General features: G+C 35.1%; 2 protein-coding genes across 2 annotated transcripts; one reads left to right on the top strand and one right to left on the bottom strand.

The window, feature by feature from the left end:
• Window positions 1–12,749: 12,749 nt before the first annotated feature.
• On the bottom strand, window positions 12,750–15,371 carry LOC103328839 (disease resistance RPP13-like protein 4). The gene is made up of 2 exons (XM_008231242.3): window positions 13,390–15,371; window positions 12,750–13,139 (listed from the first exon to the last, which is right to left on the bottom strand). The coding sequence occupies exons 1-2, from the start codon at window positions 15,273–15,275 to the stop codon at window positions 13,133–13,135; spliced, it is 1,893 nt and encodes a 630-aa protein (XP_008229464.3). The 5' UTR covers window positions 15,276–15,371; the 3' UTR covers window positions 12,750–13,132.
• Window positions 15,372–17,546: 2,175 nt separating this feature from the next.
• Window positions 17,547–24,412, top strand: LOC148918281 (uncharacterized). Its single transcript, XM_089050532.1, has 11 exons — window positions 17,547–19,070; window positions 19,176–19,326; window positions 19,448–19,591; window positions 19,681–19,815; window positions 20,297–20,373; window positions 20,719–20,800; window positions 21,028–21,076; window positions 21,216–21,234; window positions 22,804–22,881; window positions 23,735–23,822; window positions 24,290–24,412. Exons 1-11 carry the CDS (start codon window positions 17,788–17,790, stop codon window positions 24,410–24,412), a joined length of 2,229 nt encoding a protein of 742 aa, XP_088906658.1. The 5' UTR covers window positions 17,547–17,787.
• Window positions 24,413–27,759: the final 3,347 nt, after the last annotated feature.

Here is a 27,759-nt window from a genome sequence, read left to right as displayed (position 1 = left end):
TTTCACGTACTGTTAATCTACATATGTGTGTCATCCTTTCTTTGCACTTACCCTTGGAACTCTGGTATTTAGAGGATCTCAAGTAAATACATCAGGAACATAGCCTTTTATCATTTAAAGGAGGCCTAAGGATTGAAAGATAAAAGGATGAAAGTCGAACTTCTGTCATGTAGAGATAAGCGCTCTATCTTTGCAGTTATAAGTTCCCATAGTGAGGGATGACTTTTGTCAATCGTTACGTTCTTGACACTACTCAGGGAACCTAATACAAACACTAGGTGGTTTGGCAAGGTCAGGTGATGACTTCGCATCCACGTTTTGGTGGTGAGACATTTCACTATGCCAAGAAATGTATTTTAGCTAAAAACTATTCTTTATTGGTTAGATTAATTAGAATCATTACACAGCTTCAAACAAAAGCATTTATTCAAACTTGGCGAATTGCTTTTGATCAGGGTTAATGGTATAAGAAAATATGAGACGTGGTTAGTTAGAATAACAGAAAGCTGCTCAAGTCCATCAGCAGCAGTCAAGATGAGGAGAGGCTTCAAAACAAATTAATTAATTAATTAATTAAACATGATTAGTTTGTTATCAACTTCACTTATCTGCAGTGCCAATGTGGCACACAGTGATTTGCAACAGGCTGGAGCCAAATATGTAGACAGCCAGCGCCAAAATTCAAGATTTTTGATATGACATGGGATGTGGACATGGAGGCTACACCATTCACACCATCCCTACATTGATGTGGTGATGTCTTTCAATTTCCATTTCAACCTTATAAAATAAACAGAAAATTCAGGTCAAATCACATTTTCTTTTCGTCCTCGTAGCTTCGCTTGTTTTTCACTTTTGTCTTCGTGATTTCAATTTTGATGATTTGTGTTCATAATGTTGTTTAGTTAGCAATTAAGTCTTGCAAGTCTAACAATATTTAGAAAAATAGATAAGATTCTCATGTTTTAGAGAATGTCGTAACATGTGGTTGTTCCATATTGCCATATCGAATTTCATCTATAAATATGATGAAATTTATGATTTGTACTTGATTGCTGACCAAACCAAACTATAAAACTAAACTTGTCAAAATCAAAATAATAAGAACCAAAATGAAAAATGAATCAAACTACGGGGACTAAAAAAATATAATTTGGTTAAAATTTCTACTACATTTCCTGTTTCTTCTAAAACACAATTCACTAATTTTTATATATAATTATATTGAATAGTTAGCTGCGTGCCATGAATGCTCTTCTACCCCATTATGGCATACAGTGTTATATATTATCTTAAAACTTATCTTAATACCAAAAAATCATCCTCTTGAATTGACCAATGTCTACATCGTCCCATGTAAATACAAACCCTAGCATTTTCTTTGATGGGTCATACTGAGAGAGAGAGAGAGAGAGAGAGAGAGAGAGAGAGAGAGATGTGTGATTTTGGGTTGGTGTATAATGTATAGGGAAGGATTCCTATTATGAAGCTTTCAATTTTGCATTTTAAAAATAGAAGAACGAAGAAAAAGAAACAATATCATTTTCAGCATCTTTATGTCTCTGTGTCCTTTTCTGTTTTCACCACCTTCAAAACTCAGCTCCTTCAATAACCTTAATATTTATAGCTCTTGAATCCTCCGCATTAGCATCATAACAGCTCGGAGGTGATTCCTAGGGCGTCAAAATTGTATCAAAACTATGGGGAAGAAAGTAAGCCAAACATCACTGAAAATATCTAAGAAAGAGAAGAAAGAGTTTAACAGTTTGATAAGTCTTTGAGGCCTAAAGTCTACATCACTGACAGCTCAAGCTTCAAGAGGCTTGTGCAAGACCTCACTGGCAATGGAGCCTCAAATCCAAACACTTCTTCCTCCTCACTGCACCCTCAGAAAAAACACAACTTGGTTGATGAGGAGCAAATCCCAGTTGTACATATTGTTGATGATCAGGATCGGGAGGATCAAGGAGACACTGAAGGCAGTTTGGATGCGTCTATCGACACGTCCACGCTTGATGATTATTCCGAGTTGTGCAACCAAGTGTTTATGAGTGATCAAGAATTCAACCAGTTATGTTATCAGATATATTCAGATGATACAACAACAACAACAACAACAAATTATGAAGGTTCAACAGCAGACCAGTTATTGGTGGATGACATGTTACCTTTTCAAGATCTTGAGCCATGGCTTTTGGACACTGATCATCCTTATGATCCTTTTTTCAACAATGGTTTTGCTCAAATTGATCAGCAAGTCAGCATATACGACTACGAGCTATCGGGGCTACTATCATCGAATTAATTGTTTGTTGTGTGACCATCTGCTCTGTAATATTCTTCCTCTTGATGCTCTAAGTAGTAAGTACATATGTTCTTATATAGCAAAAGATGTGTGTATTCAATGTGTATTCTTTGTATAGAGAGCCCATTTTCCGCTTTTACAAGTTACTGTTTGTAATTTGTTCAATCTATATTTTGTATCCATCCATGCTCTAGGCTCCTTCAGATTACATGTATATATATCGAACTTACCTGAACTGGTGTATCCTGAGATTAATTGTTTCAATCAATCAGCATGCCCGAAATTTTGTGTGCTCGACATATAGATTGCTTACACATTTTTTTCACAATGACAAAAGAATCCATCTGCCAAGCATGATTAGTCTCATTTTCAGATGTTTCTATCTTAAGACAGTTGTTAAATACTGTGATCTTACAGCAGGGGGCCCTTTTGACTTTTAAATATTGTGAAGCATTATCAGCAAAGTCCTGAATTTAGAATGTGATTGGATCAATAAATGCACCGTGAGATTGCTTAGATTTTGTGGCCTAAGCAAGTTCAAGAAAAAAAGATTTTCTATAGAAACAAGCTGTTTTTAAAGTCCATTTTGTAGTGATGAGATTGAAGCAAAAGAGTTGAACACTGGAACTGGAAGCTGGAAATGTGAGAAAAACAAATGGGAACCTGAAGCAGGAATATTTTCCATAAATAACAGATATTATATGTTTCAAAACAATAGCAATTCTAGAAGCTTGGGGGGAAAGAAAAAGAGAAATTTTTATCTAATTGATGCAGAGCTAAACAGGAAGACTTGTGAATATAAGAGAGTGTGCACTCATTATAACATATTGCAGACAATAATTAGATAATTGGAACTAGATATAATTGCAGTTTCTTAGTCCTAAAGAACAGGAGAATCAACAAGCTCTGCTAGGTCATCTCTGTTAAGCCTATGTATAAATTTTTTCTCTTTATTACAAGGATCTAAACTGTCAAGCAATTCTTATTCAAATGATTAAGTATAGATTATGGAAAGGAATTTTTTTCCTGAATCAAAAAATCCCGAAAGCGAAACTCTTTTGGTTGTGTCCATCTCTACATTTCTGGGATCCGGTAGGCGGATGATGACATATGATATAATTTTATTACACATAAAAGAAACGTAACAATACATAGATATTACATATTTGGCCTGCATTAGCTAATATAATTCCAGCAAATAAAGAATTCCAAGGTTTCTAAATCAGATGGAAACAAGAATTCCAAGCACACAGGAAAGCAATTTTTGCTTTTCACCATCGGAGAAACCACTCCCCAATGATGCTCTGATGCGGTAAGCTTCTATATGTATTTGCATTCCCTTTTATACAGTATGAATGTACATACACTCCTATCCACATCAGTCTTACAAGTCTAAAACTAATGCAGCTCAGTGATCTTACAATCCAATTTGTGTGTCTGCGATCTTAAAATCTAAATTGTGTGCACGCACTCATTTACGAAGATAATTCTTCATTTCATTTTGACCGAAACAATGTTGATGCCACTCTATCTAAAAGTTGCGATCAGTGCATCTTCATGGAAGAATTCCTCAGGCTGTCGATAGTTTCATTGCAGTATTCGTTTGAACTATCTAATTTTTGGTCTACTTGGTTGAGCTATCTTATAAGGTTCAATTGTACAATGAGTGATTGGATATAGAAAATGCAATGAGGGATTGCTATAATATTTTGTTTGTGTAAGCAAGTTGAAGAAAACAGATTTTAGCGTAGTTCAGGCATATCCTCTTTCAAGTCCTCCCAATCTACCTCAAGCCTCACGAGACACAAACACAGACCTTAAAGCTTCCAGGAAGCAGTCTGGGATTAAACCAGTTGGGCATAGTTTTATGAAGGTAATTCCTAAGATGCAGCTCTTGGAGTGTTGGAACTTGGAAGGAGGAGTCAGGTTGTCTAGCATTTTGAAAACATCGCTCTTTGTACAACCTTCCGCGTCGATAACTAAAACCTTGATCCCTTTAAGCTGACATAGGACATCAAGTGCATTGTCTGAGATTACTGTGGTATCACTTATACGTATTTGTAGTTCTCTTATGGTGGTCAGTTCCTTAATCTTAAGAAGAGAGGCACATAGCTTTCTAAGATGACTCACAACGAATCCATAGAGTTCTTGAAGATACGAAAGCCTTCTTAATCCCCAAGGCCAGTACTTGATGGGGCACTTGTCTAGGTCCAGGATGATCAGCATCTTCAAATTAGTGATTGATGGGTGTAGTTTCACTAGATTGAAGCACCCATTTAAAACCAACACTTGGAGGTTGCGGAGTTTATTAATTGAAGATGGCACTTCTCTTATCTCACACGTATAGAGACTCTCCCATCAAAGCCTCAACACTGCACAATTTCAACTAGGCACCTGCTGATTAGTTCTAGAGCTGTTTTTGAGTCCTTGCCCTGGACCAGGCCCTCTCCAATCCACCAGAGGATTAACTTATCGGCATTTATCTCAAAGTCTTGAGGATATATGGAGAAACACAACAGGCAGTGCTAAGGAGAAGGCAGGAGTTCATCATAGCTCAATCGCAGGGAAGCCATAGCTGAAACCAGTCTTTCCCTCAGTTGTAAAAGTATGAAAAGTTTCCAGAATGTACCACTCGGAAATGGAGTTTCTCTTTGACTACAGTATGGCCTCTCTCTCTCTCTCTCTCCATTATTTTCAAATACTAAACAAACCCACATCATCCCCAATCTAACATTTTCCATCAAACCCACAAATAAAAACAAATCCAACTTCAAAATTATAAAAAGATGGTATCTATTGGCCCAAACACGACCTCCTTCGAAGTGATAGAGAGTGAGAGTGTTGCAGAGAGAGGGAAGGGAACCGAGAGAGAGTTGGTGGTGTGAGATGGGGGGGTTTGATGTGATAGAAGAAGGAGAAGAAGGAGAAGAAAAAGAAGAGGAAGAAGCAGCAGCAACAGTCAATGATGACGATCACATTGGGGGTTTGGGCTATGTTTGAGGGTATGGCCCACACTTGGTGATGGCCTAAGGTTCTTTAGGGCTTTGATTGCAACTGGGAGTCCACCACATCTCCCCTTAGGCTTGGGCCGGGTTTTACGGGCTTTTATAATTTTTCAGGCCGGGCTGAGGTTTCAAAGGTTCTGACCCAGGCCTGCCCATTGGGCCGGGCTTAGATGTGCCTCCATGGGCCTAAACGGGCCGGGCCGTTTTTTTACACAAAAAAAAAAAAAAAAAAAAATCTAAGTTTTTAAAAATATTTTTGTTACACATTTTTTGGGTCAACAGTAATGGATAAAGAGTAATCACTTAAACCAGTGGCGGAGCGGGATTGTGAGAATGAGGTTTTCTTAATAAGTTTTTCTATTTGAGCATTGCACTTCTCTTTGTTCACCCCATATTCTAAGTTCACCCTAACTTTTAATTCAAATTTTCACAATTTCTAAGAAAACCCCACTATCTTCCCAAACTATCCCTAAATACACACCCAGCAGAAAAAATATAAAATAAAAAATTCATCAACCTCACATCCCACACCCCACACCCCATAGCCCGCTATCTTGTCCCTCACCACTCTAAGTTTACCTCAACTTCACATTACTTAAAGAGATAAAAATATTGTTGTTAAATGTGTAGCAGCATTATTTTATTATTATGGGTTTAGGGTTTTAATGAAGATATTTGATTAATTTTGCTGTTCTTGTTATTGGGTTTTAATGATTTTGCTTGTAGGGTTCACTTATTGCTCCTGTTGGAAGCGATTTTTCTATCAGAAGATCAGTGTTCAAGGTGCGCCTTTCTTTTGTTGGGGTGTTATTATTTCGTATATTAGTATTTGTTTTTAACTGGACACAAGATTGAGTCTTGTTTGGTTATTGTCGTTATAAACTATGTGGCTTCGGAGTCTTGAAGATTTTCAATGTGTTGTAATGAGAAGGTTCCGAAATAGCAGCTTATTGATACCATTTTTTGGGTTCTCAGCTCGACCTTAAATTAGTTTTAGTTTTTGCAAATTGCAGACCTTACTAGTCTTCAAGGATGGAGCTTATAGAAAAAAATTGCTTGTTTCATTTTTATAATTTTCCCTTTTCTTCTTTTGAGGATCTTATAATCTTAATGGTATTGTAACATTAATTATCTCTCTAAGCACCATACCTCAATTCACGACTCACAAGCCACTATTTGCATATTGTATTTAGGGTTTGTGAAGAGAAGATGATAGTGTAGTAGGTTTCTTAGATTGAAAGAGAAGAGTAATCTGGCAGGGTGTAGAGTAGTTTGTGTTTTTCCCTATTAAATATTAAGTTGCCTTTTTTTTGTCTTTTTTCACAATAATAAAACTTAAGAGCTTAATGATTTAAGTATTGAAAACAAAGAAAAGTGTGGGGTTTAAATAGAGTTTTTAAATATGAAAGGAAAATGGACCCAACCACATTGTGTAAGGCGTGGGGCCTAATTGTGGACTATCTCTATAAAAAAAAATAAAAATGTAAAGCATTCCTTATGCAAATTGCCTTGCTTCTGTAGGAACAATTTTTGTGGCATAGCTGGGTTTTTAATTTCCAGAGACCCATGGCATAGCATTGAAATAAATAAGGATGGACCCAACGAAGTCCATGTGCTAATTGAAAGGCTCAAGCTTCAAGCACTGTTAGTAAAAATTTAAGGCTTTAAATGTTCTCTGTTCCTCACTTTCATTTTTCTTCAATGCTTTATTTTTTTTTATAATCAATCAGTTATTGTGCAACCCATTTGGACATTTTAGAAGCTTTTTTAAAAAACTCTGATATTTTTCTGAATTTTGTAGAGAAGATAACAAGGTAGGAGAAGAATGGTGAGGAGAGGGAGAGAGGAGAAAGACGGTAGAGCAATGTAGGGAAAGAAGGAGAGAGAAAAGTAAGTGATGTATTGAAGATAGATGAACCTCGGACATGGTGTGCATTAATGTTTTCAAAAAGTAAATAATATTTTAAAATAAAATCATAACGGATGCATTTCTAACCTTTGGATTACTCATCATTCAATGACTAACGACTAAGAAAGTGTATTAAAATGAGTGGTTTTGTTCGTGCGCTTGTGGCACTTTGTTTGTTTATAATTACCTTGATAGTTCTTTGCCAATAATATTTTTCTCTTCTTAATGCCCGAATTTTTTAGTTTTTAACATTTGGGCTTTTTTTTTGGGTGCCTTAACTTTGTGCACATGGAGAAAAAAGTTTTTCCTCTCATGCCATCTCTCTTTATTTTCATTATCTCCTCCTCTATGGGAAGGTTATACAAGGATTTCAGCTGTTGCTAATGAGCTTGCTGCTATGTGTTTGTACCATAATCAACTTATCACATTCGGCACTAGGGGACTGGTACATAGACAGGCACATTGACTGCCGAAGGAAAGACGCTTTCATGGAAATCCCTAAAACACTGATGATGTCATCATGATCCCAACCTGCTAAAGGGATACCTCCCTCCGAAAACGGTTGCTGAAGCTCCCAACTACCGAATCTAAAGCTTTGGACACAATTGTCACTACCATAGTGATTTGCACAAAGTCCCACATCGAAAGTTTGTGCAAACTCCCACTTTCACTTCTCTATAAAACAGGAATAGTGTAAAAGTTAAAAAGGTAACTATTTTTCACTTTTACTGTTACTCTACCAAAATTACTGTATACCCTACACTTACTAACTCAAGTGTCGGAGAGCCTTCGGAAGAGACCACACTGGTACCCAAAGCTTGACGATTGCTTCTTCCATCTTTCTTATATAAGATCGCTCTTTGGCCAAAGGCCCCTCCTTGTCGAAGGTCCACAATCCCTTGTCCTGTTGAAGACTCCACACTTCTTCTATCTAAGTTGATATTCGATTTTGGGCATCAACACTATGCGTAGCCAGTTGAAGTTCCAAATCATCAAACTATCACTGCTCTAACCGCGAGCCTCCAAAAACTTATGGTTTCCCTTTGACATCACAAACAGCTTTGTTGCCACTTGACCATGTTAGAGTTTGTATAGGAAAAAGATAGACTTGCATTTAGTCCCATATTGGAAGAGAGTTGTTTCCTTCCATGGTTTATAAGCACAAACACTTTGGAAATACGAAATAGAGTATGGCCTAGTGGATGCAAAGTTGGGCCTCATCATGGTTTAGGCTTGGAATATATATATAGGGCTCTGTTGATTTAATTAATAATTTATTTTTATTAATTAAAAATTCGTTTGTTCAAAAGGCACTTTTTGAACAACATTATCATTCTCACATTTTAACACTTCCTGAGAGAAATCATATCACTGTTCTCCAGAAATCAAAGCCATAATGCTTAGGCTTTGATTTGTGATAGTTTAATACTGGTGGACAAACTCCTATCAAACTACAAGCACAAGAGTAGAAGAGATATATACTGTCTAAAGGACACTGCAACTCTGCAGGACTCTATTTACAATTCAAGTCAGTATTCTGAAATTTATCTTACAATTGTATTGATTTGATTATTATTTATATAAAGCATATTTCGTTTTATTATTATGTTATTTTGGTTTTATATTGATTGTTCTCCAACAAACCATTTATTGAACCCACATTCTCCTAATCAACATTGTTTCCTTATGTTCCATCATGCTCAATATAAGAATAGGATAGGTATCAATGTTATTTTCTTTTGTTGCATCATATCGTTTACTTACACAAGAAATCATTTCATACCCATTTGTCATCTTAAAATTCTTAATAAAATACTTCAAAAATTAGTAATCGGCGATAAACTAGTAGGAGGGATAGTTAATCTAATTCACATTCTTTGTTTACTAGCCTTTTTGCAAGTGCTTCCATGCATGCGAGAGGATTTTTATAAAAAAAATTTAAATTTGTTTTAGAATTAAAAAAGATAATGGGTAGTTGTGTTTCATAAAAATAGGATTCATTATCTGATTTTTCTTTTTCTTTTAATTTTTTTAATATAAAAAAGTGTGAATTTACCATATTATCCTCATTTAATTAATATTTTTAATTCTTAATGTTTGGATTAACCAATGATATTTTTTGGTATTTTGAATGTTTCACCATTCTCTGCCTTTTGTTAGAATAATGCTACTCTTACAATATTTGTATACCACATTCCTATACCATCTTATGTGGCAACTGAGGTGGACAACCACATCAATTAAAATTATTTAATATTTTCTTTTCTTTTATGATTTATTCAAGTATTTGTTTTTCTAATTATCTTAATTAAAATACACTTCATTCATTTAATTGATGTGACATATAATATGGACATGTCACATTATGTGGTATAGAAATGTGAGATAAAAATGTGGTAAGTGTAGTATTACTCTTTGCTTTATATATATAGATTGCATCCCCCATTTCTTATTCTTATTATTTGTAAATAAACATGCCATAATAGTGTTAGGTTAAGTTAAATTGATGGAAAAATGTCAAAGTATCACATAGGGGATAAACGGATATAGAAAATATAGGCACAACAAGGAATCTAGTGTCACAGGGTCCAGAATAATTTTTTTTTTCTTAAATATATATTTGGGCCAACTGAAATTTTTTGTTGGCCCTTAAATTTTGGGGACCTGTGCTATTGTGTCCTACCTGCATTGGGCCAGAGCCAGCCTTATTTTAGTTATTAAACTTGGAGGCACGATTGCAAATAAGAAAAATCAAAGCATCTTCAAAAAACAGAATCAAGCAAAGTGATCATATAAAAAAAAGAAAAAATAAATAAAGAAGAAGCTTAATTCGTCATAGAATCAAGCAAAGTGACATGAGTTTCTTACAAAATAAGGTCCCGTGAGGCACAGTTAGAATATTGCTTTTATTGCAATGCAAATCATTGCAGCTTGAGACGACTAAAGATTAGAGAGAGTTCTTTCTTACTTTTTCCGCTTTACACTTGTTAATTATAAAGATAAAGTGCATTTGTTTAAAACAAACATATAATGCATACTTGGCATACGTGGGTTAGACTAATTAGAAAAGGTAGTGAGCTCGCTTCCTTGTACCTAAGTTCAAATCATCTTCATCATAGATTAGATTGATTTAATGTAGATTATTGTTTGTATAAAAAAACAAAAAATAAAAAGAAACATTTTTTAGCAGCCTCCTGATCTAAGTCATTCACCCATACTTTCATTTTCTTTTTCAATATATCTTAGATTTAGTGAGTTATTAAATTAGATCCAATACTAATCACCAAACATGGCCGTAAAGCATGTTCAAGAGTGTAGTAACACAAGGCTCAAGCTTTTCCATGAAGTCAATACTCAATCTATTGATAATTAATCATTTGAAGGTAATATTTTCCATATCACCTTGGCATAACTTGAGTCTTCAACCTTATAATAAAAAGCATAAAGCAGTTGAGCATCACTTCATTTTGTTTAATAAATCATCATATTTTGAAAAAGCATAAATGTTCACATTCCCCAACACAAACCAAATAATTCAATAAAGGACAAGCCCCCAGAGCATACTTGGATCGGAGGTTTCAAATCTCCTGACAATTAGATTCTGATACCATATTAATAAAAAAGCTTCAATTTGTAATAGAATCAAGCAAAGTGACATGTTACAAAATAAGGTCCCGCAAGGCACAATTGGATTGCTTTAATTGTGATGCCAAACCATTGCACTTTGAGACGACCGAAGAATATAATAAATAAAGCTTGAGAAGGACCCCATGGGGTATGAATTGCCAAATAATTATAAAATAATATGATAATATGATCACGTGATATGTTTTGTATATGTGTTATAATATGAATGGATAATATAGTTTATCTTATATAAATGTTATAATATAGGTGGACAACATACTGTACTATTGTACTCTTCTATAATCATTTCACTCTTGTATTACATGACGAGAATGAAAAGCATATATAAAATTATAAGCACCACTTTAACTTGATGAGATATATCAAAGAGAGAATATTTTGAAAATGGGTCATACTAAAAGAGACCACATATGCAAATCATCTTATGTATTATCTTTCTAACAAAAGTGTAACCTACTAGTACAATGTCTCCCTAACATTTTCGTTAGAGAATAAAGTTGTGCATACATGCATGAGACTACCACTAGCTGCATGCGAATAATTGCACCTCCTCTATTAATTCATTCTGCACATATAAAAATAAAAATAAAAAACCATTTCACTTACCAACATTTTTTATTTATATTTTAATTAATTTAATACAAAAATATCATTTTGCCCTTACATTTAACAGGAAAGTTAACAAAATTGACGACATGGCCATTTGTTCTAACGAAACTGAAGTTGAAAGACTACGAGAACGATTTTGGAAATTGAAGGACTCAAATGCAAATTGGGTCTAAATTAAGGGACTAATAAAACGATTAACCCTATTTTTTAAACTAAAACCTAGGGAAATACCCACCAAGCACCGTAGACGTTTCTGCAAATTCCAAAAGCCAGGCATTCTCCCCCATCTTACTAAATTCAACACAAAATTCATAAAACCCATAAATCATAAAATCCAATCAGGGAAGTAATGAATTTTTGAGAAGAAAAAACCAGAAGCAAAGCAAATCTGAGAGAAAACAACGATGACAACGTCAGTTTCGCTTCATCTTGTATTTATTCACCAATGCACTTTGTATTGATCTATGAGTAGGGAGGCTAGGTTTTGCAAGATGCACTGCCCAATATTTTGTGGTTTATATTTACTTTTTTATTTGGTAAATTTTTTTTTTTTTTAAATTAACAAAGTTAAGTTTATGTTATGTGGGTGGACACATGTTAGACAAATATGAGATGCTCTTGAAAAACTAAGTTTAACAGTTTTAAGTTTCTTATGATTCAATCAGGGCTATTTTTTTCTTTTAAACTAATGAGAAAATTGTTTTATGATTTAAAGACGATGTGTCAACTTAAAGTCAATTAAATTAAATTATAATGGAATGATGCATCCAAGAAAGAAATCAAGCAGATTATGGCACATAAAACAGAGGATTTGGATTCTAGTTATTAAACCCGGAGGCATGATTGCAAACAAGAAAAATGAATGAAAGCATGTTCAACTTTCAAGAATAGATAGTGTCCACAGAGCATAAAATATAGCACGAGGCTAAAGATTTTCCATGAAGTCAGTACTGTATCTACTGCAATGATGTTGCTCATCGCTTGGCTAAAGTTTCTCTTTCTGTTGATGGTTTTGTTGACTGGACTGAGTGGCCCCATGCTATCATCAGGATGCCCTCTTAAATGATTATAATTTGCTCTAGTTTCTTTAATGAATGAGTGGTGCTAGAAGCACAAACTTTGGGCACCAACTCTCTAATAGAGGTGGAGCCCGCCAATATCTGGGTTCCACGCTCTATTAGAGAGTTGGTGCCTCTAATATTTTCCTTAATGAATTTCGTTCTTTAAAAAATAAAAATATATACCTTCACTTTATGAAAAAAGACCATGACAATTCGGTAACACAACACAAAGCCAACTTTTATTCAATAAAAGACAAGTCCCCAGAGCACACGAGGATCGGAGGTTTTCAACTTGAAATTTCTGGAAATGACAACTTGATCAGATACTATATTAAGGAGAATGTTAACAACTTTCTCTCGAAAAAGAATAGTGATTAGATAATTATTATTTTTAATAACTCCATCGAATTACCACGACACTAATTGTCGTTAGAGAATTAATTCTTCACTATTAAACAAGAACCGAACAAACAAATACAATTTACGTATTTGAAGCCAGCTGAATGTGTGTTTCTTGGTCCCCGGCAAGGCACAGTTGGATTGCTTTTATTGTGATGCCAAGTCATTGCACCTTGACTAAGCCCTGCTACATTTATCAGCAGCTGTATAAAGAGGGGGATTAGATTTGAGGTTGTAAAACTTTTGTTTGCTTAAATTTCACAATAAAAATAAAATCCGCATATAAATTTAATTATTTAAGAAAAGGAGTGGGGTTGGAAAACTCCTCTGTTCTTGCATATTGCAGAGGGATTGATGTATGCATACAATAACAATAGGGCATGCAGTTAATTATAACATGCTGCAGACATGAACTAGATACAGAGGATTAACTTTATCGTGGCGTTAACTTACTTGCTTAATTTCTGACCTTGAGATTTGCTCCAAAATATGCCTTCCTCATTTATGTCCTTTTTAATCTCCAAGTACAACAGATGAGGAAACTGACCCTCCACCTTTGGAAGTTCTATTTTCATATTACTCAAGTACTTGAGACGCAAGATTTCCACCCTCCACTTACACTCAGTGACGGTCTCCTTCCCTGCATGGTCCAGGCTACAAAGTTCCCCGCCTCTTATATAGAGCTTCTTTAAATTTTTCAGTTGCGTCGGGTTTAGCCATGATGGTACTTCTTTCAGAGGGATGCCTTGAAGATCCAATTTTTCTAAATCCGGTGGGAACGAGAAATCCCGGGACTGGAGGGAAATCTTTTCTTTCAACTCTGAAGAAACCACTGTCCATGATATTTTGAGGCGGCGAAGAGATGAAATTTCCTTCAAAGTTTCAAACTCGTTGTCATGCATTACGGCCTCATTCCCTATGTATATACTTAGCCGCCTTAGTTTCTTCAACTTGGCAAGGTCACCGAGTCTTGAGGGAGTATTTATCAAATTGGCTATGAGAAAACCTTTAAGTACTTGGAGGGAAGAGAGTTTGCCGATCCCTTTCGGCATGCCTTCTAGGAAGTAACACTCGGATATATCCAAATGAGTGAGCTTCCTCAACGATGAGATATCCGAAGGCAATGTCTCTAAATTGTGGCATGCTCTCAGATCCAGAATTTCAAGGCTGATGATGTTAAAGATACAAGAAGGGATCCGTGTTATTCCTGATATTCCTCGGAGACTAAGATACTTGAAGCTCAAGTAGTGCTGAGCCCCAATACCTTTCAAAAATAATCCTTCATCATCCACTTCAATGTGATGCGTGGGTGAGCTCTGCCACCGTCCCAGCTGAAGAACAACAACGTTCTTCAACTTCCTAAGCCATTCACGTTTGAAACTAAGATAGTTTGTGTTCACATTGAATACTGTCAACAGATCTTCCTCACCCGGAGAAGTCGGGTTCTGATCAAAAACTAACCACGCACGCCTGCCCAACGATACTTGACATGATGGCATCCACGGCCATGATGAATCAAAGTGGAAGAGCAGAGCGTCCTTGGCCAAGCGTATCAGCATACAACGAATCCAAGGGTGCAACGTGCAACTAGTGGAACTACTGGATGCATTAACAACATTTCCATGTGGTTGAATCAAGCCCTGTTTCATGAGTTTGCCAAAGATTTCTTCCCCTACCTCTTCCGCTGTCTTGTCTTGGGTGGCCGTGATGAAGCCCTCTCCAATCCACCAGTAAATTAGAGGCCTTTTCTTTATCACCGACTCCTCAGGGAAGATTGACAAAGAGAGGAAGCAGAGCCTCAACTCGGTGCCCTCAAGATGTTCGTAACTCCTCCTCAGATTGGCCATAGCACGACTTTCGTAAATTCCTTTCTCCACGCCCATTTGTGACAACTCTTTTGATAGCTTCTTAGCTGCTGTTAGACCCGACTCCGGCTGAGAACGATGCGTAAACTCTGAACTGCGCTCTGTGTAACTCGGCATTAACTTCATCAAAGGGATTGAGTTTATTTGGTTGACATTTTCAATAATGCGAGCCAGGACGTCGGTGATTGCCTCCAGGCTATTGAAAGTATTGCTCTCATCATCTCCCAATAACAACTTGTCAACTCGACGTTCTAAGACAGTGAATTGGTTGAACAGAGTGTGCTCCCAGAGCTTAAGTCTAGGTAGCAATTTTAAGTCTTCCAGTTGTCGAAGCCCATCTTCAATCTTTTTGAAGCTCCTCATGAACACTTCCTGATCATCACCTGGATTTATGTTGGCTTTGGCTTTTCCCAGACGATCCAATAACTTGGGCAGGAAATGCTCTGCATTTCTTGAGGTTAAGGTGACACTCATTTCAGATGCAATTACTGAAAAGGAGGTAGGTGTGGAAAGAAATTCATATGAATGTGAAAACCGGTTAGAACATTTAAAACAATAACCGCAAGATCATCTTTTTAAAGAAATATAATAATTACTCTTAGCTAACACTGAAAGGAAAAAGAGAAACGAAAAAAGCTCATTATACTCCTTTGTAGTCCTAGAAGCAAAGAACAATGGCAAAAGAAAATATATACGATTCCACACTTCTTTTAAACAATTATCTGATGTTGGTAAATCTTAACCTGCTAATTGAGCATAAAGAAGATGGGTGGTGCAAGAGTAGGGTAACATGTCAAAAGATATGTTTTATTTAAGAACGGTAATTTTTCAGTCAATTCAATTAAACCGGGGCAGGAGAATTAGTTCGGTTTATAGCTAAAATGTCAAACAAAAAGGAAAAAAATAGAGGAGGAGCTCCTTCTCACAACAAATGGGATTTTGACACTTGTTAAATAAATAAATAATGCTTCCCTCCTTGCGCATAAGGAGAAACTCCTCCTTACTTACTAATGTGGCTCAACTTCTCAAAGGTGCAATTATTTTTCACTATTACTCTTGGAGATACTATTAGTTGACAATCACAGTTCAAAAGGCAAATAAAAGAAATAAAAAAAGAAAAGGAGAAAGAAAAAGCTCATTATACTCCTCGGTAGTCCTGGAAGCAAAGAACAATGGCAAAAGAAATATATATAATTCCCAACTCTTTTCAAACAATTATTCAATGTCAATTAATCTTAATCTCAAATAGCATAAAGAAGATGGTGTGCGAAGGACCAGCAGGGTAACATGTCGAAAGATATATTTTATTTAAGCATTGTAATATTTGTTGAGAATATTTGTCCCACATTAAAAAGATAAGGCTTCATATGTTGGGTCTAATGGCCACACGTGCTCCCACATAACCCAATATAAATTGTTCACGTGTTAGACTTGATAGTCCACGACACGCGTGGGGTCTTGTTGAGACAAAAACTTGGTTACTATATGATAGTTTCTTATTTACCCATACAGGTCCGTTAAATAAAGAAGTTTTCGTCATCTTCATATATATATATATAAATTATAAAACTGTTAAACATGCTTGTCAAACTCTGGTTCTTAATTTTGAACATAATTTGATATGTTAATAGTAGCGTTTAACAAATAATCATGTCAGCTTCACAAACCTCCCCCAGGTGTTGACCTAGTTTACATTGGTGTTCTTGTGAAAAATTGGGTTAACAAGAGCAACTATTAAGAAACAAAGGTTTTTACTATTACTCTTGGAGACGCTTTTAGCTAACGAACACAACTCAAAAACAACACCTAATGGAAAGACAAAAGAAAAGGAGAAAAATAAAAAGAGAAAAGAAAAAGCTCATCGCATATACTCCTTGGTAGTCCTGGAAGCAAAGACAAAAGAAACAGCTCATTACATATACTCCTTGGTTGTCCTGGAAGCAAAGAACAATGATAAAAGAAAAATATATACGATCCCCCATTTTTTTTCGATCAGTCTTAATATCAATGAACATAAGACGGTGTGTGAAGGACCAGGATAACGTGGCAAAATATGTGTTTTATTTAATCAACAAAATATTCGGTAAGTATGGTTAAACTCCTCGGTTCGGTTTTATAGCTGAAACTCAAAAAATTAAAAGAAAAACTAGTCCAAATGGCACACTGTGGATTCTGAATCAAAATTCGCGTTTCTACTAGAGACACAAACTTTTTATTACCAACTAATAATGTGACAGTTTCTTATTCACTGATATAAGTCTAATAATACACAAGCTTTGTCATCTTCCTCATCTTCGGTATAATTATAATACTTGTTCTTGTTGACTAAAACACCCAAAATGTGCTTTTATAAACACACCCAAAACCCATCATTACACACACTCAAAACCCATTTATAAACACACTCAAAAAATATACAATTGTCAAAATCATGTCTAGTCAGGTCTTAAGTTTCATCCTATTTCGACCCTTTAATTATTAGTGTGTAAATGGAGCCATATCAACTTCACAAACTTGCCACCATATGGTTTTGATGACCTTTTTGTTATGTCACATTGAGTTCATGTGAGACAACATGGTAAACCTAAACCTGCCAATTTTGCGTTAATTTCAAGACTTGTCGTCGTGTAGCTTCACAAAGTGCTACCTGTAATTGGAATAACCGAAACTGATTAACAAAAGCAACTACAAAAGCAATCACAGCTCAAAAAACCGAACACTTGAAAGGAAAAATGAAAAGAAAAAGCTCATTATACTCATGCAAGCAAAGAACTTTTTAAACAGTTATTTGATGCTGAGCATGAATAACGTGGGTGGATGAATAACATGAATAGCAGTTATTTGATGCTAAAAATATGAAAATGATCGAACTAGAGATCAAAGCACTGAACAAAGGCCAAGGCGTGGTTATGTGCTCTTCATATTACTCCCCCAGTTTCAGATTAAAATTGCAGTAGATACATAAATATAGTGTTGAGGGGGAAGAATGGCAGGGGATGTTGCTCAGTTTCTCCAGAAAAAGTTCCTGGCATCTCTTAGGGACACAGAGTCCGAATTATCAGGTGCTGTTCTCATTTCTTACTTGCGAGCAATAAAAGATATTGTAATAGATATAGATACGCGAAGACTTAAAGAAGATTACTGCCGTCTCTTTATCCAGGTGCTCCTGGACCTCACAGACGCATTCACCAAGTGCCAGGTCTTCTCACATGAGTGGAAGAAGCATAGTCATCACAAGACTCATTTAATCTTCAGCCATTTGAGTTTGACGAAGATGTATTTCGCGCGGAAGATGAAGAAGCGGCTGGCTGCAATAAAAGGCATCTTCGAGGATGAGTTTATGAAAAAGGAAGAAATAATTTATGACTTGAGGGAATCATCAAGTCGTCCTGATCCTGAAGAGAATTTAATACATCGCCGTCAAAGATTTGAGACTGAAGTTGTGGGATTTGATGAGGAATTACGGAAGATTGGGAACTTTCTTTTAAAATCATTGCCGTCGTCAGGTGCTGGATTTGCGGCAGTTGGGATAGTGGGTATGGCAGGCGCAGGTAAGACCACTCTGGTGCGCGAGTTTTTGAGTTGGTGGATAGTGCAAGGTGAATTTTCTCCTATAATTTGGTTATGCTTGTCGAATATAATCAAAGAAAATAAACAAGCAGAAGAAGAAATTGAGGTCAGCATTGTGAAACGTATGCTTAGTAAGTTGGACCATGATGCCGTTGTCGATGGAGATGGCATCATCCAGGAGGAGGAGAAGACAGTAAGTAGTAATAATAAGTCTGGTCATCTCCTTGCTGCTCTCTTGGAAAGGCTCAACCAACATTTATCTGATAAAAGGTATTTGATTGTGTTGGATGATGTGTGGCACATGAACGACTTCTACTCGGATTTAGGACATAGGCAACAACTACTTCAGGATCAGGAAGGTGATAAGAAAGTTGGGAATCGCTTGTCGCACGGATTGCCTAAGGGTAGTGGTGGTGCGGTCATCGTCACTAGTAGGATACCGGAAGTGGTTGAAGCTATGGTGGTACCGGCGGAGGGGTCAGATCAACGTTATAACAGCTTGGTTATTCCTCTTCAGCGTTTGGACCGACAAAGCTGCTGGGATATATTTAAGTACACTGTTTTTGGTTATCTTCCTGATTTTGAATATCAACAACATTTGGAAAAGTTTGAGAGTGAAATTAAGGATTTATGTTATGGTCTACCATTGGCCGCTAGGACACTCGCAGAAATCATGTCCCAAAACTCCCAAAATTTAGGGTGTTATTCTCAACTTAAGTATACGTACAGTAGTACTTTACTTACTCCCTTATTTTGGTATCATCTTTCGAATTATTTACCAACCAATATGAATATCCCATGCAGGAGGACTTCTCCGCCCCACCGCAAATCTGAGGAGTTGCTTCAATTACCTGATTCCTTCTTCGGTATCCCAATGTTGGTGTTTATTGATAGGTATTTGGATGATGAAGAAGAACTCATTGGGAAATTTTGCGACCTCCTTACTAAAAAGCAGGTATTATGTGAAATGAAATTTTAACACAGTTTATGTATAATTAAAGCTCTAATTAACATGCATGGATTTGATTAAAGTTTGTTGTAAATATAATATTGTATTTTTTTCCTTTATTTTCTAGGTTTTTGGTGCACTACTAGGATCAAAGGTACATCATCGTAATCCTGAGACAGTGCTAAAGGATGTTTATGGTACTCTAGAAAAGCTTAAGCAAAAAGGTTATTATGGTTTCGCTTCTGAAATTCAAAGGAAGATGAGAATTGTAGTGAGTAACATGTTAAATTAATACGATTTGCTAAATCGTAGTCTACACTTTTCTAAATAACATTTTTAATTTGACATTATATATCTCAGGTTGTTGGCCAGGATGAGTTTGTAAATTGGATTTTGGGAGTTATCTGTGATCTTAAATTGCCAGAGTCACCCTCCATTGCTCCGGTACCACCACCGACTTTAGAAAGATGTGGAATCGCTGCTTCGTTTGGATGGGTAGAAACGTTTTGTTAAAAATAAATCAATGAATACATAAATATGTAACACAAACCATACACGAATAACAATATTAAACAATGATAATATATACCTAAAACAATATTGATTAGGCAATTGTATATTGGAAAATTATGGTGATACATGCAAAATATAATTTACCTACATATCTAATACAAGATAGGTAAATAGATAAATACATACTTCTGTTAAAAAAAGAGGTTACAATAATTTACCTACATATTAGATAGATAATTCGTAGAATTTATAAATTTGTATTGGGTACATTATTCTATTATTTCATAATGGTTACAATTTTCATAAATTAAAAAAGAAAAAGAAAAAGAAGGATGATAATTAGATGATAAATAAATAATTTGTGCAAGGCACATAGGAATTTTTGTGTGGTGTACACGTAATATATAGGCACTAACATTTAATACTTTATTTAATTTATGCATGTTGCCTTGACTACTTCCAGAAGGGCATTTCAAATATATCACCACTGCGATCGTTCCTTGCTGACGTAGCACTGGCAAAATCAATGAAAACTGATAGGTATTCGATCAAGATGTCGTATGGCTAACTCTTTAATTATCTATATGTATTTTTTTTAAAAAAATATAAGTGATAATATAAAAAAAATTTATAGTAAAAAAAAGGTTTCTCATACACACATTACTAATTAGGTGCCATGAGAATTTGAATCTAAGACCATTGGTATGAAAATAAATGTCATTTTTCCACTAGACCTCATTGACAATTATATATGTTCATATTATTTCTTTTTAGTTGACATTGAAGTCCACTTTTAATAGTAAGATAACTAGAATTAATGGGTAAATTAATCGGCATTAATTTATTATAGTTGTAATCTTATTTATTCTTTTATTGGATTTTCAGCTGGCATTATCTCATTAGGATGAAACCACATTCTTCTTTACCGAGCCGATTCCGACATTATTGGCATGAGGTGGAAAAAGCGGTAAAAATATTGCTCCTTCTTTTTTTTTCTTTTTTTTTCTTTTTCATAGTCTCCAATCTCCATTCTCAATGGACCTATCACTTCATTCTCAATGGATATATATTCCTATATTATCAAACGAATGAAAACCTTGAGTACTGAATATATGGATGATCATGATCTCCTTCTTTATTACCACTTATTATCTTAAGATAATATGAATTCCTCAATTCTTATACATTTCTTAGGATAATCCAACATTATACGGACTATTTTGGCACTACTTCATCTTGAAAGGTAAAGAATTTCATCCTTGTTTAAACTTTAATTTCTTTTCTTCGGAATCTCTAACAATTTCTTTTGTTTTTATTCAAATTTTCGTCGGAATTTCTACATTTGGGGACTACTAATATTTTCGAAATGGCCGATATTTAAGTCCGCGGTTTGGGTATAAGGTATTTATTGGCAGAGCTTCATGCTTTCATCCAAGCTAAATTATTCATCATGTTGTTATAAATAAGGTATTTATTGGCAGAGCTTCATGCTTTCATCCATGCTTTCACCCTGTGTGCATATGAAATTACTAATTATTGGTATCCAATCCTGGTAATTTGATATTAAATTATAGGTTTATTTTCACAAAAGGTCTTTGAGGTTCATGAAATTATCATCTTTGGTCTTTTATGTTTTTTGTAACATGGTTAGTCCTTAAGGTTATTCGCATACATAGAGAAGAAAATAACAATCATCCAGTACGACAAGTATTTTGTTGTTACAGAAGTTCCTTATGGAGATCCTACTTTTTAGGGATTTCTGGAACTGGTATGTTATTTTTCCTTATCAGCAAAATAAGAATGTGTATCTGATCCACCAGCTGTTTTATATTTATTTAATTTTAGCTAGATTGATTGCGATAAAAAAAATAATTAGAAAAAAAAAAAAACCAAAAACCCTCTGCTTTTAACAAGGTGTGTTTTTGGTTTGCGATAAAAAGAAGAAAATGTGCCCAGAATTGATGACCTTTTTCACCAGCAGATGAAAAAGTGGAAATCCTCTGCTTTTATGAATTGACAACAAAATTAGATTGCCATGTATTGATTGTTTGTACTAATCGAAATCCTAATCTTGTAGAACACAAAAACAGAAATACAAGAAAATATGAGGAGAGAGAGTTCTAGTTAAATGCTTGAATTAATAATTAAAGGTATTTTAGAAATAATGATGGGTGGAAAGATAGGTGTGTTTTTTTTTTAAAAGAATAATGTTACTCTTACCACATTTGTATACCACATTCCCATACCACCTCATGTGACAGATGAGGTGGAGAACCACATCAATTAAAATTCATTTAACATTTTCTTTTTTTTATGATTTTTTTTTATTGATGTGGCTGTCCACTTCATGTACAACATAAGATGGTATGAGAATGTGGTATACAAACCATAAAATTATTAAATTCTGAAATTTTGATGTAAATAGAAGGAATTATCTTACCATTGTGCATAACTGTAAACTCTAATTAGGGGAACTTTTTGAATATGTAAAAGTATAATAAATTAAATTTTAAGTTTAGTTAGGTAACTTAATGAGTTGGATCCTAGTCATCAAGTTTTACTTATAAAAATTAGGTTTTATTTGTAGACAAATATAATGATGGGTTTTAGGTGAGAAATAATTAGTTTGAAGGGGAATAGACAGATTTACTAAAAAAATAAATGGTCAATACAAAAAATTTGATGACATGTTTTATTGAATTTTTATTTTTTTAAATATTTTCAAAATAATTTTTTATTTAGATCCACATGGCATGCTATTATTGGACACACGGCTCCACATATATGCCATATCATCAATTTAACATAATTTTTTTGGAATCTCACGGTAGGGACAAATTTTATGTATGCGGGGTAATTTCATGAAGTATCAAATATGATAATTTCATAAACCTTATAGAACATTTGTGAAAATATAAGCCAACTACATATTCTTCTTTTAGTACTTTATACTTTTGTTTTTCCTAACAGGGAAGACCTAACCTCAATTGCAATAGTAAAGGTGTTGAATCATCTTGGTCAGTGGGAAATGCTTCACATTCCTAGAAGGTACGTAATGATCATGGAATTTACGCTCAACCTCTTTTATTGCTCCCTCATAGAGGATATCATTTTTCTGTTGTGTGTTTTTATTTCTTTAAAATGTTTGATGAAAACCTTGCTTGCACTATGTCTTTCATCTCACTATTTGTTGTATGATTAAATGGAAAGAAAAAGGGTAATGATAAGTGGATAAAATTGGAATGGGAAAATCACCATCAAAAAAAAAAAAAAGGAAGGAAAATGGCACTTTCATTTGGCACATCTTTCCGTAATTCTCTCTCTCTCTCTCTCTCTAACCCTAGTTTGATAACTAATTTTTCATAAAAACTTGATTCTGTTAGTGTCAAATGCACCAAAAGGGCAATCCTCTCTGTACATCGGGAATTTATGTTGTTATCAAGTCATCACTTCTTATAATTAAATTTTTTATATATATAAGCGAAGCGACAATGTGAAGGTGCCATAAAAATTTGAACATGAGACCTCTACTAATATGCAAATTAAACCTTTTTTTTATTCCTTAGTACAAGTGACATTGATGCTTTTCATATTTCTAGCAGAAAAAAGAAGAAGAGATAATGATCATCACTTTTGATTTTAGGTTTGATTATTTTTTTGAGTGCAACCTATTGGGGAGGAGATTTACACTTATTCATTGGGTGCCTGAGAGTTTTGAACTTCTACCTATATGAGTAGAAATGAAAGTGCAAAACCACATGAGTTATACCCTTCATTGGCTATGTTTTGATTACTTTACATTTAAGCATATATGTATATATATATATATATATACACACACATGCACGCACGCAGACTTACGCGTACTCTAATTTTATGTCTCCTTGGTATTCATGAACAGAATCAATTCAATTTGTTGTCTTAACTTGCCTATCTTTGGTCCAAGTGATGATTGTTGGGTGGCAAAAAATACAATGGAAGATGGAAAAGTGAGGTTCCTTTTTCTTTGTTTACACATGTTTTTGTTTTCGAGAGATATGCATGCATTGGTTAATGTTTTTGCGATTGGCATTTGCAATCAGGTTTAATATTATTTATACCATATTTATTAATTTTCTCTATTATGATCAACTTTGATTTTTCTATACAAATGTTTTTTCAAATCGGTGGATGCTGATCCCTATAATAGAGGTGACCCCACAAAATGTATGTGAGACCTATCATGTTAGAGAGGTTGTTAGCAATGTGATCAGTAAATACGGTCCAAATAACAAGACTCTTCATTTGTACGACAACATTGATGATCATCTCTCTAAAAAAGGATCCACCACCGTATGTAGGATGCATCAATATTAGAGAGGTAGTGAGTAATAATGTTGTCCAAATAGCAACACCCAATACATATATACCCATTAATTACTTCAAATTTTTTATGTTAAAACTGAGTTAATTACAGACACCCACGATCCTATCTTTCATAGACGATGGATGCCTCGAAGTTATCGGTTCCGAAGAGCCATTTTTTGACCAAATCAGAGACTGGGCTCTCCTGATCAGGTCATACATCATCTTGAATTGATATTTGTTCGGATTGCAGCAATCATTTCAAAGAGAGGATTACTAAACTTATATCTACTTTTTTTTTTATAATTAAGGTACGAGGAATTCGCTTCGAGATTATAAAGGGTGTAGAAGGGCCTGCAGGAGGGCGTTTGTGAACATGATGTATTTGATGGACCAACAGAGTTTCGTATCCCTACTGATGAATTGGTTGAGATTGAAATCTCTTACCACGGCCAAGTCAACATTCTTGCCGGTCCAAATTGCGAAGCAAAAAGTATCCATCACTCCAAATTGCACAGCGTTCAGATACCTGAGGCCAATCTAGAGCACTGAACAAATGAAACAAATGTAACAGTGAAACTTTATTGATATTTTTCAACAACTGATGTATTTTTTGTTTTTTTTGTTTTTGTTTTTGTGTGCGTGTGGTCTGAATTTCAACAACTGGTTTACAAGCTTGAAAACTGATTAATATACTAAAACAGCTGTAAAACTGATTAATTAACAACAGATTGATAACAGAACCAATATAAGTTTGACAACTCAATCTTATACCAAAAGACAATAATGCCCTTCGAATCCTATCGTTACTCCCTCCTATGATCCTATCCTATAGAAGATGAGCCTTGTCCTCAAGGATATATACACCAAAGTCCATTCGTTGTCTTAGCTTGCCAACCTTTGTTTTACCTTCATTTTTATCCTTGTAAAATGCATGGATCATGTTTCTGTTCCGTGATTGTAATATATGCAATATTATACACCCTTCGATTAAAGTTTTCTTGGTTGAAATCGACTTACAGACAACCCTGGCACCATCTTTCATAGATGATGGACGCCATGAAATTATTGGCTTCAAATATGTTTTTCTTCAGAGTGAATGTTGCAGTCGCCTTGATCTGGTCATATCTCTTCAACATATGTTTAAACTGCCCTTTGCATCTTCTCTTACATTTGTATCAAAAGACGATTAATTTTGCTTTTTCCCCTTGAATTTAGGTACGGTGAATTCGCTTCGAGTTTATAGAGGGTGCAGCTGAAGTTGTAAACATGAGGATTGATGGAGCACCATGGAAAAAAAATCCCACTTGATGGTTTGGTTGAGATTGAAATCTCCTACTGTCAAGTCAACTTTCTTGCCTTTCCAAACTGCCTGGCAAAAAGTATCGGTGACTCGTCCCGATCTTGAGCTTCTGAAACTGGTGTTGATAACAATGCTAAGGATTTACTCTCAAGGACATAATAATAATAATAATAAAAAGTAGCAAGCACGTTCAAAGTCCCCCATGATGATAACTCTTCTAAAGGATAATGAGTCTGAAGAAGCAAGTACTTATGAAGATTACTCTGAAGCAGATGATGAGTCTCAAGAGCAAGGTCTTCCAGAATCCCCTATGATGATGGTAACACTTCTGAAGATGACTCTTGAGTCTGAAGGAGATGATGAGTCTGATGAAGCCAAGCCAGCACTTCCAGAACCCTCTAATCCTAGAGCTACTTTATATTTTAGTTTGTCCAGCTCTCCTTTACTTAGTCATTGATGTGAAGAAAGAGAGTAGTGAAGTATTTACATTGTGTTCTGACTTTTGCATCTGAATCAAATTATATCAAACTGATTATCTCATACTTTTAGAAAATTTAAATATAAAACAATGTTTATCCATTTGAAATAGGTCCTTTTCTACAGTTGAAGTTTGTAAATGAGTAGACAGAGTTCCATACTCAACCTCAAACATACGCAAAATTATGTGGTACACCGTATTCAATTAACGTTGATGTATGTTTCTTGGATGGAAATGTTTCTTATCTTAAACTCATTCATCTTTAGAGGTGAAAAATAGCTCAGTCTGATACAAGACGATACTGGCTCAATATGATGCAATTGTGCCCACACTATTAAGATGAACACAGCATGAGCAGGACTTTGTCATATCCTGCCAAGCAGAGCACAACATGATTTATTCTACACCTATTCATGCTTATTTCACATTGAGGTACTGTAGGAGGAAAAATTGTAAAGCTTTTTCAGATATCTTTGGAAAATTTAGAGCACTTGAACAAATGAAAATGACAATAAACACAGGTGACAAACAACGATGAGCAAAGGCAATAGCCATTATGAACTGATGGACAAAGTATAAAAACATGACAGTATGGACAAAGTATAAAAACATGACCGAAACATATGTTGATGCCACTCTATCTAAAAGTTGCGATCAGTGCATCTTCATGGAAGAATTCCTCAGGCTGTCGATATAGTTTCATTGCAGTATTCGTTTGAACTATCTAATTTTTGGTCTACTTGTTGAGCTATCTTAGAGCAACTCCACCCATTGCCCTTGCAAATTCATGTGAATAGCCAAAAGGCCATTTCCGTTTCCACCCGTTGCCATGGCAAATGACAATTACTATTCATTTTTTTGTTTTTTTCACAAATTTTTTTACCTAAACAATTAATTTGGATAATATTTTTGGATTAGATTTTTGGGTTCCTATGTGTCAATCTTTATTATAAAATTCATATCTCATAATCGGAAAAAAATTTCGGATAAGATTTTGAAAAAATAAAACTTGAAAGTGAAAAAAATATTAAATAGAAAGTGAATAATAGTTGAAAGAGATGAAAATGTATGAGGATTTTGTGTTAAAAGTAAAGAGTATTGGTTATTATTTATAGAAAAAAAATTCATTAATTTTTGGTTTTTTTTTTAAATTTCTAATTTTTTTCATTATAATTTATTGCACAAAAATTCACTGCCGTTGGATTGGAGGAAAAATCCGATCTGAGAGCCCAAATGACACCACATGGCTGCTGACTATGGGCAGCATCAGAAGCGCTAACGTCAGCATGCTCGACATCATCCAAAACTCAGGCTCCAAGTCGGGCTAGCCTCCCGAGAGCCAGCCCAGTCTGCTGGGTCCACCTGTTGCCCGGGCAAGCCTCTGTTGCTGGAATCACTTTTTGGCCCAACCCCACTCCAAGCCCGCTCCAGCCTTGCCGCTGGAATTGCTCTTACAAGGTTCAATTGTACAATCCTGAATTTAGAATGTGATTGGATATAGAAAATGAAATGAGGGATTGCTATAATATTTTGTTTGTGTAAGCAAGTTGAAGAAAATAGATTTTAGCGTAGTTCAGGCATATCCTCTTTCAAGTCCTCCCAATCTACCTCAAGCCTCACGAGACACAAACACAGACCTTCAAGTTTCCAGGAAGCAGTCTGGGATTAAACCAGTTGGGCATAGTTTTATGAAGGTAATTCCTAAGATACAGCTCTTGGATTGTTGGAACTTGGAGGAGGAGTCAGGTTGTCTAGAATTTTGAAAACATCGCTCTTTGTACAACCTTCCGGGTCGGTAGCT

This window comes from Prunus mume, linkage group LG4 (assembly GCF_029339155.1).
Source record: "Prunus mume cultivar Tortuosa linkage group LG4, ASM2933915v1, whole genome shotgun sequence".
NCBI lineage: Eukaryota > Viridiplantae > Streptophyta > Magnoliopsida > Rosales > Rosaceae > Prunus > Prunus mume.
This window is presented reverse-complemented; position numbering and strand designations above follow the sequence as displayed.

Bases quoted from the DNA above. Each gene is read 5' to 3' on its own strand.
- LOC103328839 (XM_008231242.3), bottom strand. From the start codon at position 15,275: ATGAGTGTCACCTTAACCTCAAGAAATGCAGAGCATTTCCTGCCCAAG.
- LOC148918281 (XM_089050532.1), top strand. From the start codon at position 17,788: ATGGCAGGGGATGTTGCTCAGTTTCTCCAGAAAAAGTTCCTGGCATCT. The intron at 19,592-19,680 runs GTGAGTAACATG...TATATATCTCAG, and splicing joins AAAGGAAGATGAGAATTGTA to GTTGTTGGCCAGGATGAGTT. The intron at 23,823-24,289 runs GTGAGGTTCCTT...AGTTAATTACAG, and splicing joins ATACAATGGAAGATGGAAAA to ACACCCACGATCCTATCTTT.